At 43.3% G+C, this 15,798-nt stretch overlaps 1 protein-coding gene across 3 annotated transcripts in view; it reads left to right on the forward strand.

Annotated features, from left to right (window-relative positions):
• The window catches only part of Dock5 (dedicator of cytokinesis 5), a 179,481-nt gene that overhangs the window by 127,764 nt on the left and 35,919 nt on the right, over positions 1-15,798 (forward strand). For all 3 annotated transcript variants that reach the window (XM_052191114.1, XM_052191113.1, XM_052191115.1), the window contains exons 26-31: positions 1,672-1,808; positions 4,303-4,398; positions 6,431-6,529; positions 10,350-10,444; positions 12,097-12,175; positions 13,955-14,055. In XM_052191114.1, the coding sequence (XP_052047074.1) occupies positions 1,672-1,808; positions 4,303-4,398; positions 6,431-6,529; positions 10,350-10,444; positions 12,097-12,175; positions 13,955-14,055 (607 nt within the window). The remainder of the gene's footprint in view (positions 1-1,671; positions 1,809-4,302; positions 4,399-6,430; positions 6,530-10,349; positions 10,445-12,096; positions 12,176-13,954; positions 14,056-15,798) is intronic.

A 15,798-nucleotide genomic window follows, 5' to 3' on the forward strand; every position in this document is an offset into this window, starting at 1 on the left:
AGGTATGCACCACCAGCACCCACTCAGTTTAATGATTGTTAGGACCTTCTGGGGAAGAAGTTTAAGAGACTGAAGTCAGTTTAAGATTTTTTTTCTTATCCTCCCCCCATCTCCTGCTTCCCTCTGTAAGTGTGTGTGTGTGTGTGTGTGTGTGTGTGTGTGTGTGTGTGTACATACGAGTGCCCAAGGAGGCCAGAAGAGGTGTCTGATTTAGAGCTGAAGTGGCAGGTGGATCTGAGTCACCTGATGTGGGTACTGGGAACCAGACTCAGGTCCTCTGGAAAAGCAGTAAGTGCTCTTTCCTGCAGAGCCATCATCTCTCCAGCCTGGCTTAGCATCTCTGATGGTTGTTACTCTTGTTTGTTGTTTCTTTAATTTTGTACAGAAACAGTCTTCTCTTTGTAGTCCAGGCTGACATCAAACCCTAGCTCTTCCGTCTATCAGTTGAGGGCTAGGATTATAAGCACACACCACCACCCATGGCTAGATGGTTCTTTACCTTTTATCTTATTTTATCCTTTTACATTTTATATGTTTACTCTCTCTCCTCCTCTCCCTCCCTCCCTCTCACTTGCTCTCCCTCCCTCCCTCCCCCCCTCTGTATATACATGCATGTATGTATGTGTATATTTATGTATGCATACTACCACACATACATAGAGGTCAGAGGAACTGGTGGGAACTACCACTACATGTTTTCTGGGGATCAAATTCAAAAGTCATCTCTCCAGTCACAAGTTAGTTATTTCTAGTTGGTGGCAGTAAAATCACTGCTTACAGTCACCTTTGTAATGTCCGGAGAATTTAGAGTCATCCTAATGAAGTACCATTGTGGCAGAGATCCCAAGGAAAGGATGTAATGACTCTCTCCATAAACCACACATCCACAAAGGTGTGAGCCAGATGTGCTATGAGGGACAAGGGAGTCACAGGGATTTGATAACTGTCTTGGGCAAGTGGAAACTTTCTGAGAACATGGCTGTCTGTTTTTGTTTTTATCTACTTCCTGTAACTTAGTGTTCATGGTAACATTTAGAAAGCAGACAAACAAACTGTAGAGGAGCTGGTGGTGTAGAGCATGTCCCTATCATGTGTAAGCCATGGCCTCAATCTCTAGCATCAAAAACCCAGAAAACTAAAATTTTAATCCAAAAATGGGAGTGGGTGGGTAGGCTGGAGAGAGAGCTAAATAATTAACAGCACTTGCTGCTTTGTGGCGAACCCAGGTTCAATGCCCAGCATCCAAATGGCAGCTCACAACCATCAGTAACACCGGCTTTATTTAGATCTGATGCTTTCTTGTAGCCGCCATGGACCACTGCTTGAATTTGGAACACATGAACCCAAGCAAGCATATGTGTGACAGGCACACGCGTACACAGACAATACAAACGGTTTTGAAAAGTAAAACGTGGTGAAATTGTTACATAATTTACACACTGTTAGGGCTTGGGCCTGTGTCTCAACTATAGAGGCAGAAGCCCTCTATCAATCTCCAGCTTTGAAAAAGGAAAGACTGTAGTCCGTGCCCACTTCTCACCCGCCTGTGCTAGGAGTTTCTTGGTTGAGGGTGATGCTTCAGGCCTAAATCCATGTGCTCTTCTGGCCGGGCTGACTGCAGGGTGTTCAGAGGCAAGTGTAGCCATGCCTGAGCCATTTTCTGTTCTTCAGAGTGCAGGGAGGTGCTGCTGCCGCTCCTGACAGACCAGCTCAGTGGCCAGCTAGACGACCACTCGACCAAACCCGACCATGAGGCAAGCTCACAGCTTCTAAGCAACATCCTAGAGGTGCTAGACAGGACGGATGTGGTAAGTCCAGTGACCTGTGGCCTGAGCCTCTGCTGGTCCCTTTGCACCCAGCAGGAAACTGTGGTCTTCTTCATCTCAGGAAGTGTAGGAGCACTGAGGTAATAGAGCAAGCTGTGCCCCTTTTAGAATGGACTAAACATGATGTACCTTACATTAGGTTGAGACCGATAAGCAAATGGCTTTAGTGTGAGGGTCCCAGTGGACTGCTTTTCCTAACTGGCCTACCATGGAGGTCATTGGCTATGCTCTTATGGACTCTACAGTGCTCAGGTGTGATGGTACACACTTTAATCTTAGCATTCAAGAGGTGACGATAGGCAGATCTCTGAGACTGAGCTCAGATTGATCTACCTAGTAAGTTCCAGGCCAGATATGGCTACTTGGTAAGACCGCCCTCTCAAAACAAACAAACAAACAAACAAACAATCAGACAAACATATCTGTAAGTTCATAGGCTAGGAAGAATGGTCAACAGGGTAAAGAGCTTACTATACAAGCATGACAACCTACATTTAGATTCCCTAGCACACATGCAAAATCTGGGCATGGCTGCACATACAGGTATGTAACCCCAGCACTGTTATGTAGAGACAAACATACTCCCTTCCAGGGCTCACTGGCCAGCTAGTGTAGCTAAAATAGTGATCTGTAGCTCACTCGGCAAATAAAATAGCAAGAAAGAAGAGGCACTGGCTTCCATATGCATATGCAGAGGTAAATGCACATGTACATGCGTACACACCCAAACCTTAAAAGAAGGAAAAGAACTAATTTCTGCTAAGATTGATGATTTTCCTGAAGAAACCTCTTGAGCTTCTGCATTCTGGTCTTATCTTCTCTCTGACATTGTTACCACGTCTCTGGAGCCCATTAGAAATGTTTTTAAATTTGGCATTCTCTGAGATCTAGCCCCTGACCACACCTCTTGAGAAAACAGGAGCTGAACCTGCCTAGATCTCCTATGTCCCGTGTTCAGGCTCCACTGGAGATGCTGAGAAACTGCACAGAGCATGTTGTCTTGAACACTGATGGCATAGAGGAAGAACCTCACCCCAAACAAATGATGGTTGCCAGGGGCAGGACTTCTCACACAGCGGGGACCACTTGTGCCTTCTGGCCTGTGCTTATCAGCAGTGTCTTTAGAGTCTACCCTGCCAAAGGACACAGGAAATACTCTCTCTGAGTCTCACAGCCAAGGCTTACTGTACTTGACTGGCTTGCCCTCCGCGCAGCCATCCACCTCCTCCTCAGTTTCTCATTCCCTTGGGTGCTTCTATATTCCTTCTGTTCCATCCTTGAGCCCAGAAGCATGTGAAGATCCTATTGTTTTCTCCGATTCATCCCTAAATTTGTCTCTTCATATCCTTGAGCCCAAGGAGTTCGAGTACTGTTTGTATAATTCATTTGATATTTATTCATCATAGATAATCCATACCCTTTTTATCCATACGCATCCTTATAGGAACCACATGATTAAATTGAAAATACATGCCAGTAGTGCCTTGATTTGAAATTTGGTTTTTAACCAAGAACGTGGTAGTGAATAAAATGTGACCAGTCAAGTCATCTACTCAACTGTGCTGGTATATACAAGGCTTGTCAGGTTCAAGCCAGACAGGGTCCCAGCACTGTGAGGGACAAGTGGACTATAGGCTCCCAGCCCAAACCAAGAAGCTATCTGCAGTTGATATTATTGATAAAGGAAAAATGGATACCCTGAAACTGTGTGAATGTAATGTCAGCTACAGACAGGGAAGGAATCCGTGTGCACGTGTATTCGGCACTGTGTTGCATTAGTCCAGTGAGTCCCATAAGAGCACTGTGATCTTCCTCCCTTCCCGGTTATGAGAACTAAAGGTTGATGAAGAGGAATAATGGCCCTGAGTCACATGTGACTGTTAGGACACTAAGTCCTAGAATAACAATACCCAGTCTTCTGGGTACACCACAGTATAGCTGGGCTTAAACAGAAGCTTAGTTACTTGGACATGCTAGAAGCTGGAAGGCTGAGGTTAGGATGTCAGCGTAGGTGAGCTCTGCTGAGGACACTCTGCAAGGCTCACTGATGGCCAGCCACCCTCTCCCTGTGTGTTCTCATGGACTCTCCTCTCTGTCTACACCAGCAAGAGGCAGACAGTATAAGTGCAAATGTATACACTCCCGTCACTGTCTCTTCTAATAAGGGCACTAATGCCCTCAGATCAGTGCGCCACCCTTGTAACCTTAATTACCTTCCAGGAGTCCTCTGATATTATCTTTAACATTTATACTGAAAAGGAGTCACAAACATTTATTGCACAACAAACCCTTAACCTTGAAGTTTGATTGGGGGGAGGTCCTGTTTGTTTGTTTGTTAATTTGCCCCTGCACAGAAGCATCAAGAACTTAGTGCTTTTCCTTTCCCTTCCCATTGTGTGTTCCTGGTTGTCCCGGGTACCCCTTCATCTGCTCAGCATTATTAGCTGGGGATGTCACAGCTGTGTTTCTCCCGCAGGGTCCCACTTCAGCACACATACAGCTGATCATGGAGAGGCTGTTGAGAAGGATCAACCGGACTGTGATTGGGATGAGCCGACAGTCTCCTCACATTGTGAGTCTCTCCTAGTAGCCCACACTGCAGACACATGGTCTGACTATGGTTTGACACTGAACCCATGTAGGGCCCCATTTCACAGTTACACATTATAAGCATATCTCAGCTTCTAACAGGATCTTTTTAGATTATGAGGTTCTTTAAGCTGAAGGTAAAAGGCAGATGTCATTAAAGATTAGTTGTCAGTGTAGTATATTCTGAGGAAGGCCAGTGACCTATCTATTATGCCTAAATGGTTCTCAATAAAGGACAAAATCTAGGCCATAGTAATGATGAAAGCTGGATGGTGTCATGATTATAGTGAAAAAGTGTCTATTGATTATACCCAAAGCTGAGGTTAGATTTTGATTAGAGGACTCTTCAGTATGGTCCAAAGGATGATCTAAGATAGCCACACTTTGATTTTGAATGGCTGACTTATTAAGAATAAGGAGGCAAGGAGCAGATAGCGAGAAACACCAGACTGACAGCAAGATACCATCGAATCAAGACCTTATAGCATCCAGCACAGGCGACTTTAGTAGTGCCAGCGGGAGAGCAAGCAGTGGTGACATCGAATAGAAGAACTGTAAGCATCCAGAAGCAATGAGCTGGTGACTTTGAGGGAGTCACTGTGGACTCTCCAAGAGACTGAGCTTTCTCTCCATCCCTGAGCTTCTCACGGCCTGGCTTCTGGCTTCTCCCCCAATGCAGTCATTTCTACATCATGTAGTAAACAATAGTCAAAGAACAACCTCTGCTGAAGGTACCTCGTTTTCTCGCTGTTCTCGGGGGCACAATGTTTCTTTTCTTAAATTAAACTTATTTACTTTGCATGTGTGTATGTGGAAGAGGGCACACGTGCCATGGTGCATGTCTGGAGGTCAAAGAACAACCTTCAGGATCATTTCTCTCCTTCCACTGTGTGGGTCCCAGGTCTCTTCCCTTCTTAAGCCGACACCTCTGTGCCAAATTCATTTAAATTGGTGTGGCTTTTGTGTTTACATGAATACAAAGGGTGGTACATTTTCCCTCTGACTAGAAAATGAGGTCTGTGACTAAAATCCGTTTAGCTGAGGGAGAAGCACCCTGAGTGTGTAGCTCAGACCTCACAAGCAGACATTACAATCATCATGGATTTCTCTGGTCCCTTCTCAGAGTCTGGCACAGAGAACCACAGGTTTTGAAGACTAGATGTAACTGTCCAAAGGGTTCTAGCATCAGAGAAGCAGCCCACATGGGTTCTTGTCCTCCCCAGCATCGCTGCAGGTTAGAAATCCCTTTTCAGAAATAATTGGGACTGACAGATTTCAAAAATTGTAGTTTTTAGAATTTTGGACTATTCACATAGATTTTAATGATAGAGCATTTCCAACCCCTAAACCCCCAAATCCCAAATGCTCCAGAAACCTAAACCTACCACCCAGAGCCCCACGGATGTTTGGCCAACACCTTTTGTTTTATTTCTACTCCTCCCCCACCTTTCAAGCCTTCAGATTTGATTCATCTTGTCTTTTCAGTTCTGCCCCAACCAGGAACTCAGAACCCACAAACTAGTTTACCTTAACTTTAATGCACCTAGACTAACGTTTCTCATCCTGTGGGTTTCAGTCCCTCTGAGGTTTAACAACCCTCTCACAGGGGTTGCCTAAGACCATCTACAGATAAGATAGTTCCATTAAGATTCATAACAGTAGCAAAAGTACACTCATCAATGAAAAAAATTTTATGGTTGTGGGCCACCACAACATGAAGAACTGTATTAAGGGGTCTCACCATTAGGAAGGCTGAGAACCACTGCTAGACCCAGAGGACTCCAAACATTGTAGCTGTTAGTGGGGTACCTGAGGCTCCAGGTCTCCTAACTCACACTAGGAGGTACTTGAAGCAGAACTGCAAAGCCTGTGCCTTTGGACCATTGGAAGCAGGGTTTCGAGTTCCAAGTGTCTTTGCAGATAGAGCTCAATGGGCAGAAATCTCAAAATCCATGAGGCCCAAAGTCTCTTCTCAGTTACTCTAAGGAACACTGACCCCGCTGCTTTCCTCTCAGGGAAGCTTTGTGGCTTGCATGATTGCCGTCTTACGACAAATGGAGGACAGCCACTACAGCCTCTACATCAGCACCTTCAAAACCAGGCAGGACATCATGGTAAGTTGTCTGCTTTGGGTCTTGGCAACACTCAAGTGTGTGTGTGTGTGTGTGTGTGTGTATGAGAGAGAGAGAGAGAGAGAGAGAGAGAGAGAGAGAGAGAGAGAGAGAGAGAGAGAGTATGCTTAGAGGTATGCTTGTGCACTTGAGTGTATGTGCATGTGTGTTGATGTGGGTTTGTATGTATGTGTGTGTGTATGTTTATGTGTAAGTATGTGAATGTGCATATGTGAGTATGTATGTGCACATGTGTGTATGTTTGTGTGTTTTGAGACAATTCTTGTCTAGTAGCCAGACTAACCTCAAAGTCATGATCCTCCTGCTTCCATATGAACTCACTTCCTAGTATTATGTCCTAAGCCATGGTGATACTAATGGTAAGAGCAGTTGCATCTTAGGCTTTACTGGCAAATAATCTGCCTAAGAAAATTCCTACAAATGAAAATTCAGCTGCATCCTACTTCTTATGGCACTCAGGTGCTATAGGAAATAGGAAAAGGTCCGTTTGGTTTTTTTCCAAGTCATTTCGTTTTTTCATTTCTGTGGGTATTCATTTCTTCATTTCTTTGGGTATTTATTATTGTGTGTGCCTTCTCAGGTGTTTTATCCTCTCCTGCCTTCTTTATTTTTCTTATTACTTAAAAACTTGCAAAGAGAAGCATATAATCCTTAGTTTTGTAATGCCAGGCATTGTAGTCCACAATGGGTTTATGAGCCCAGCATTTGGGAGGCAGAGGGAAGAGATGTGCACGTCCATCATTCTGAGACGCAGTATAAGTACCAAGGGAGCTAGGTCCATCCGAAGAGTTCTTACAGTGACCAACAGCTGAAGCTGAGCAGGACAGTTCAAAGCTCCCTTCATGACCACTGCGATGGGAATGGATGTCCACAGAGGGCACCAGAAGGAAAGTAGATGCTTCCTCCAACCTGACAGAGTTTAAGTAAGACTTTAACACTGGCACAGTCATCATCCCACATGGGCTCAGTGTGGGCTCTTCTTCTGAAACACTTAGACATCTTTTTGCCCTGAAGTTTGCTTCTCATTTAAGGAGGTTTTGGTTCCTTGAGCCATGTGTGGCATCTCCGTGACTGAGCATGCTGGTTTTTTGGACTGTGTTCAGCTGCCTCTCTTCTTTGGGAAGCACACAGAGGTCACCCCTCTACCCCTTACAGTGTTTGGAAGTGATCTCCTGTTGCTTTCAAAGGAAAAGGTGTGTTCATAGTTTCTATAACCATCCCTCTAAAATCTTCAGGGAACTAACTGTTCGTGGAATTAAGCTGTCATTAAAGATGGGCTCTGAGCCATGGGCTAAACATGGGCTGTGTTAGCCAGGCGATGATCGGATGGTTTCTGCCATCCATGCATAGCTCATTCTTCCTCAGGCTATGCATTTTCTGCTTTCCACCCTCACCATCCTGAGCACATGTAGCTGATGTACCACCATTGATACGCTCCTTCACCCCCATCTTCCTTCCTACAATGCCCATGTGGTAGACAAAACTAGAGAACAGAGGGAAGGTATCACTGTTAGTCTAATGATGACTTCATAGTGTTGGTTCATGTGGTTTAAGCTAGGAGCCCAAGAAAAGGCTTCAGGAATCAGCCATATGTGGATGTGTCTGCAGTGATCTGGTGCAAGGGAATCCAGACAGAGGAAGGAGGTGGTGGAGCTCACTCAAGCAGCCATGAGCTCTCCTTCAGGGCAGATGGTGTAGCAGATAGCACAGGTTTGAAATGCAACCATTCTTAGTTCTTGGAGAAAATTTGACACAAGCTACTTCATCTTGCTGAACAAGTTTCCTCATCTGTAAGATCCTGTCTACAGGGAGGCTTAATGTGAACACTGATTAACTCCATGAGTGGAGATGCCTGTCCTTGTGCTGTGCATTCAGTCAAAGCCTATGAAGAACAACTATTTGTATCAATAGTTCCATTCTTATGGGCTGTACAAAAATATCCTAATGATTTTTCTTTCTTCCTTCCTTCCTTCCTTTCTTCCTTCCTTCCTTCCTTCCTTCCTTCCTTCCTTCCTTTCTTTCTTTCTTTCTTTCTTTCTTTCTTTCTTTCTTTCTTTCTTTCTTTCTTTCTTCTTTTTTTAAATTTCCTGTGGATAACTGGTAAAGTGCCTTCTGAGTTCACAGGCAGACAGTTTGGATCTAAATTCAAGGTTATCATGTACTGCATAGTCTAGTTCAACATCACCCTGGACTGTATGAGACAGTCTCAAAATTGATGATAACCATATATATCCTTCCATCATTTATCTATCTATCTATCTATCTATAGAGAGAAATAATAGCTAGGTAGAGGATGGATGGATGGACAGACAGATGGCCAGGGAATCCTGTCTCTCGGTACTGTGTTTTTAGCACTGCCCAATGTCCCTTTTTCCACAGGACTGTATACACACAGTCAGAGAAGCAAATAATTAGGTTTTCTTTGCAGCAATCCCAGTGGAAAGTCTAAATTTAACTAAGTAAGAAAAATGGTTTCAGAACCTTTTAATTTTTTTTTTAAGCCTAGCCATTCTATTTCTGACTTGCTCCACCTTTGGACAAGACCAGACATCTTTACAGCCCCATACTTTGTGCCCTTGTGGTATTCCGTATTGTAGTTCTCACAAGACACTGTGATGCAACCTTTCCTGCAAAACTATGGCTGTTCTGCTTGTGTGGCACTTTTCTTCTGTTCTAGTCAGGAGGATTTGAACTAAGAACTGTAAAAAATTGATGACTTGAGGATGTTGACTGGTCTTACAGTGGACCCAGCTCTGAACCCCAGCACCCACATGGCAGCATGCAACCATCTGTAACTATAGTTCTAGGGGATCTGACACCAGCTTTTGGCCTACAGGTGGAATATTGATATATATGCAAAACACCCATATACATGAAATAAAAATGTTTCAATTAAAATGATTGTTAGCTACTTTTGAAGTTCAAGAGATGTATTCAAACAGCACAAAGCAGAAGGACTAAGGAGATGAGGGTTGTAAACATACGATCCATGGCCCCCACCTTGCTTCCTATTTTCTGTGGCCACTTAGTCTTTCTCAGCCTTGTAAAACCATTTGTGAAAATAAGGATAATATTGTGTCCCTCTTTTCATTGTAGAATCATGCCATGAAACAACAACAACAACAAAAAATCCCTCATAGGCTGGGAGTACTATTGATCACTATTGTCTTAGTCAGGGTTTCTATTCCTGCACAAACAAGTTGGGAAGGACAGGGTCTGTTCACTTCCACACTGCTGTTCATCACCAAAGGAAGTCAGGACTGAAACTCAAGCAGGTCAGGAAGCAGGAGTGGATGCAGAGGCCATGGAGGGATGTTACTTACTGGCTTGCTTCCCCTGGCTTGCTCAGCTTGCTTTCTTATAGAACCCAGGACTACCAGCCCAGGGATGGCACCACCCACAAGGGGCCCTCCCCCTTGATCATTAATTGAGACAATGCCTTACAGCTGGATCTCATGGAGGCATTTCCTCAAGGGAGGCTCCTTTCTCTGTGATAACTCCGGGTTGTGTCAAGTTGACACACAAAACCAGCCAGTACAACTAGTAATCTCAACACTTGGGAGACTGAGTCAGGAGGCCAAGGTTAGATTACCTCTTGTTTCATGATACCAAAACAAAAAGCAAAAGCAAATTATGCAACAGTTACATAGAAGAATGCATTGCCCATAATAACTTTCCAGGAAAGACCACAACTGTGGGACCTTCAATGTGTTATCCCAACATAGGGGTCTTTCTGTCCACTTGCTGAGAGAAAGACTGCATGGGCCTGCTTCCTAAACCATTCTTCTGTTGTTCTTCACAGGACTTTCTCATGGAAACCTTCATTATGTTTAAGGATCTAATTGGAAAGAATGTATATGCCAAAGATTGGATGGTCATGAATATGACCCAGAACAGGTGAGAGAGCCCATGGCCATTCTGGGGGTATTTGACCTTGAAATGTCCTGGTCTGCTGTGCATGCTTGAGGCACTGTTAAATCTTTATCCCTCAGACCTGGCACTTATAAAGAGGGTCTTCCCCCTTTCCTGACCCCAATGTGTTGGCTGGGAAACTCCACTTCACTAGACTACTAATTTCTTCCCATATGCTGTCTTAGCTTGCCTGGGCTAGTGTCCTCAGCATCCTTGTGTTAATCCCTACTGACCATCAGCTCTGCGTGCCCTCTCAGTGGCTCCATGTAAATTCCTCATCTGCGTGTTCAAGGTCCTGCCTGCCTTTCCAGCCACTTCCTCCTACTGCATGTCACCTCTGCACCAGTCAGACTTCTAGTTCCTAACCGTGTCCTGTCTCACATCACTGCCTCTGCCTGCCATGCCTTCTCCATCTTCTCTGGATGGAAGTGAACTGTTCTTCCATTCACAGGGCCCTTCTGAAATGTCACCTCTGGAAGCCTCTGCCCTGAGTTTTCACTGCTCTAGAGAGAGGCGGTGGGACCTGGGAGAATGGAGCCTATTAATGGGGCAGACGGAAGTCTCATGCAGTGGCCAACTTTATTTAGAGCTCCAGACAGTTTATATCCTGAGGGTTAAGAAAGGTCACATGGGTAAAGTTCTCATGAATTCAAGCTTCTTAGAGTCACAAGACAAGCAGCATGTGGCAAAAACATGTTTTTCCATAGAGACATATAAAGGATGGGTTAAACATTTTATTGCCATTAAACAATGAATAATCTGAAGCAAATTCACTCTTATTGGCCACTCATGGGAGGAACATGAATACACATTCCAAGAACAATTCTGTGTTTTGAGGAAACTGAGGTCACGAGACTCCTGTCTTATTTTCTTAGAGTATTTTCAAACACTCAAAATTCTCCTCACAGGACTCTCCCTTCCTGGACCTCATTCTGATACCCATCCTTTCAGAAATGGCTGTTGATCTTTTTATCCTTAATTTCCTTCATCTTCCTTCATTTACTGCATCTCTTTGAAAGTCTCTTCATGGTCTCTCTTGGAACACAACTAGATGTCTAAGTGAAGGGTACCCACTACCGTACTATAATCTTCTAAAGACCAGGACTTAGGGTTTGAGCATGGCAACTGTGTCAGTATTGTAGAATTACTACCTAGCAACGCATGCTTGCAAATTGACATGAAATGAACTAAATATATATAATACTCCATTGCTATACTTTGGATGTTGCCAGTGAGCTGCAGAAGCCAAATCAATATAAGCACTGTCAACTTCCCATGGTCCTGATAGTCAGAAAGTCCCTTCCCAATTGGATAACAGCTTCAAGAGAGATTTCATGAGAATGCTGGCCCATAAGGGTAGGTGTCATAGCCAAGTGCAAACCTCCAGCTTGGGGTCAGAGAACTTCGTATTGCAGTCTCTCCCTCATCTTCAGCCCCAAGCTCTTCCAGACCTTGAGAGAACAAGTGTTTCTATCTCCCCTTTTGTAGATTGTGCTCTGTGGCCTCTAAGGACACCAGTAGGTTATATTGACTTTCCCAGCCCAGCCAGGAGCACTTGGCTTCATGTCCAGTGTGTATGTGGGGATATATCTCCAGAGGCATGGGGCTGCCTTCCTCATCTGTTATTTCCTCCCCAGGGTTTTCCTCCGTGCCATCAATCAGTTTGCTGAAGTTCTCACCAAGAGCTTCATGGACCAAGCAAGCTTTGAACTCCAGGTAAGCGTCCACCCATGTGGAAGGCCTTCCATTATAGCAAGAGTCTATGTCAGCTGAGAATGTGCCATTGCAGATTGTATCACTGTTAAATAAAGAAGGGTTTCAGGGTCTGCCGATTTCCTAAAGTGCACATTCCTAATCGGAGTTCTCCAAACATGATAAAATGGTTTGGTTTTCATTGCACAAAGGCAACACACATAAAAGAAGACATGAGCAATACTGTCATAGCAAGAATAGCCAGATACAGACACAGATACAGTGGTCTCCCTGGTCCTCAGATATTCAGTCCAGGAGCACCAGAGGAAGCCTGAATCTTCAGCCAATGCTAAGTCCTCTCCTTACTATGTTCCTATGCATATAGACCCATTCAGTTTGTGCATTTGGCCACAACACTGATAGTGAACAATAAAATAGAACCATCTCAACAGAATAACAAATTAACATGCACTAAAGTCAAGTGACGTGCTAATGGTTTCAGACCACAGGTCCTAAAGTTTCAGCTGGCAAAGCTAGGGCTAAGGAGGCTTCTCTCATCCTCAACTTCAAGGTTAAGATTTTCTGTTGATTCTGTCCATGCAGACACGAATGTACACACAAGCAATTTCATAAGCACACTGTTACTATCAAATGAATACCTTTAGGATAGGTAACAGCTGGGCATGGTGGCTTTAACGCCAGCTCTGAAGAAGCAGAGGCAGGTGGATCTTTATGAGTTTTAGATCAGGATGTTCTAACATAGTGAGTTCTAGGTCAGCCAGGGCTATAATGAGACCCTGTCTGCAAAAACTAAAACAAAACAAACCCAGGTATCTGGTAGCTTCATCTTTACTTATTCCTTCATGTGACACATTGAAGGACATTTATGTGTGCAGCCAGCAGGGCCTGATGAAGGTCCACCAGGTCCCAGCTCTTTGGGGGCTTTAAGTTCAGGGAACAACTTTTGTTATGTGCTTTTTGTTTTTATCTCAAACCTTTAAGCTAGAGAGTCATATAACTAGAAGAGGGGCTATATATATATATTCCCCATTCTGTTGAGATGGTTCTATTTTATTGTTCATTATCAGTGTTGTGGCCAAATGCACAAACTGAATGGGTCTGTATGCATAGGAACATAGTAAGGAGAGGACTTACACACACACACACACACACGTATATAATATCATGTACAAACTAAAATAGAAAAGAACCCTGTAACCCTTTAATGATCCATTGGCCAACTTTCTTTACTTTTTTCACACCTCTGACTTCTTTCCAATGATGCTAAACATTTTCATAGTACTTTTAATGGGTGAATATGAGTCACTATGCTGCTGGTTTCTGATACGGTGAGTAAGTTCTTCTTAAGAACATTCGGATTGTTTCTATTTTTTGTTACACTAAATAGCTGTGAGGGCCTTCTTTGGTTGAAATGTTTTTAACTAGTCACAGAGAAAAAAAAATCAGGAGAGTATTTCCCAGTTCAAAAGTTTGGAGAAACTGGAGGGCTCTTGATACACATTGCCAAGCCACCTGCTATAAATAGGTACATTTCTTGGCAGTACTTCTCCTGTGCCCCCAGGGTAAAGAAAAATGTAAAGTTTGGGTTGTTTTCTTAAAGGTTAATATTAAGTCTCAAAACTTTCAGCAGTGAATAATTGAAACCCCAGGCGGAACAAGAAGTTCTGTGGGTTTTATTAGAGTTTCTTTGCAGTACAACACTCCTGCATGTGGGTGTTTTATCTGGATCCTCACTGGTATTCCTTTCTATTTTGCCTTGCCCATTCCATGCATCCTGCAAAGCTCTGGAACAATTACTTCCATTTGGCTGTAGCTTTTCTCACCCACGAGTCCCTCCAGCTTGAAACTTTCTCAGAAGCCAAACGCAACAAAATTGTGAAAAAGTAAGTATCCTTTAAAGGTTCGGGGACCATTAGGAAGGTAAGCTGTCTGCTTATAGTCAGCAATATGATGTTGTCATAGAAATTACAGGGACTTAGAGAGATAGATCAGTGGTTAAGAACACTTCCAGAGGTCCTGAGTTCAATTCCCAGCAACCACATGGTGGCTTATAACTACCTGTAATGAGATCCGATGCCCTCTTCTGGATACTCTCATATATAAAGTTAAAAACAAAACAAAACAAAACCCTGCCTTTAGAAATCACAGGAACTTTGCTCATGTTGATGATGGTGTGGATTTTATGTGTAATCCGTCAATAGACCTGAAGTTCCTCCAGGTTCGTATTGTTTTTCTTAAGGTGCCTCCACCCCCTCCTCAGCCATACCATGATGCTATGGAGTATGATGTTATGGAGCATGGGCCCTTGCCTGGGATCTCCTGCCACCTGCTGTCTATGCATGGAAATTGCAGGCATAGTGCCTTCTTAACTTTTTGCAAAGAAATGAGAAAACCTCAATATAATCTAAAACTATCTCCAAATTTCATTGCTTGGAATTCAAAAATGGAATTATATTTAGGAATGGTCAGTTTGGTTCCATGTTTCACTGCTTCCTCTCAGGTCTGGTTCAGAGATCATTGAGAGCCTGGAGGTTCCAAGGCTGTCATCGGAAAGCAGTCTGAATTTATTGAAGACTTTGAAATTTTAGCTCTGTTTCCACTGGAGAAATGGGCAAATTAGTTAACATCCCTCAGCCTGTGGTTCCACCCTAAAAACAAACAAACAAACAAAAACCAAGACTAATAGTAACTAAGGATTAAGATTTAGAGACTGTTTTAGAAGATGCAGTGTATGGCCTGCTTTGTAGATTTCCCTAATGGTTATTAAGAGATGCTTGTTTTTAAGAAGGGTCCTTTAATCTCATTCTTTCAAACATCTTAAGCAATCATAGAACCTCTTTGAAGGTGGCATTTGATTTGGGTTAAGCAGCTACAAGCGAAGATAAAACTGGTCACAAGTCAGAAACACAGAGGGGGATGTGAGGAGAGAAGGGAGAAAGAAGAGAAAAGAGATAAAGGGAGAGAGAGGCCAAGGGATGGTCGGGAGCTGGGCATAGTGGTACAAGTCTGAAATCGCAGGATAGATAAGAGGATCAGGGATCAAGCCAAGCCTTGGTACCAGCAAATTCTATGCCATATAGTTATAGAGGTGCAAAGAAGAGGAAGCACAAGGCTTTCCTTATGCGTTTTTTGTTAGAAATCAAGCTACCATAAGCTAATAAGTAGACATAGTCATTGCTGACATACTTATCAGATTTTTGTCTCATAGGCTTACCTGATACTAATGATATATCATTAGCAATGATACAATGAAATTACATTAAGCATTATTATTCAAATGGCATAGTAAGAAATTTTTAAAATATGATTGAAAAAATATGGCTCCTGAAGATATTTCCAATGAAAATTTTGAAAAAGAAACATATTTAAGAAATCCTGCTAGGTGGTTGTGGCGCACGCCTTTAATCCCGGCACTTGGGAGGCAGAGGCAGGTGGATTTCTGAGTTCGAGGCCAGCCTGGTCTACAGAGTGAGTTCCAGGACAGCCAGGGCTACACAGAGAAACCCTGTCTTGAAAAAAAAAAACACAAAGAAAGAAAGAAAGAAAGAAAGAAAGAAAGAAAGAAAGAAAGAAAGAAAGAAAGAAAGAAAGAAAGAAAGAAAGAAAGAAAGAAAGAAAAGGGAAAG

The sequence above is a fragment of the Apodemus sylvaticus genome, chromosome 8 (genome assembly GCF_947179515.1).
Source record: "Apodemus sylvaticus chromosome 8, mApoSyl1.1, whole genome shotgun sequence".
NCBI lineage: Eukaryota > Metazoa > Chordata > Mammalia > Rodentia > Muridae > Apodemus > Apodemus sylvaticus.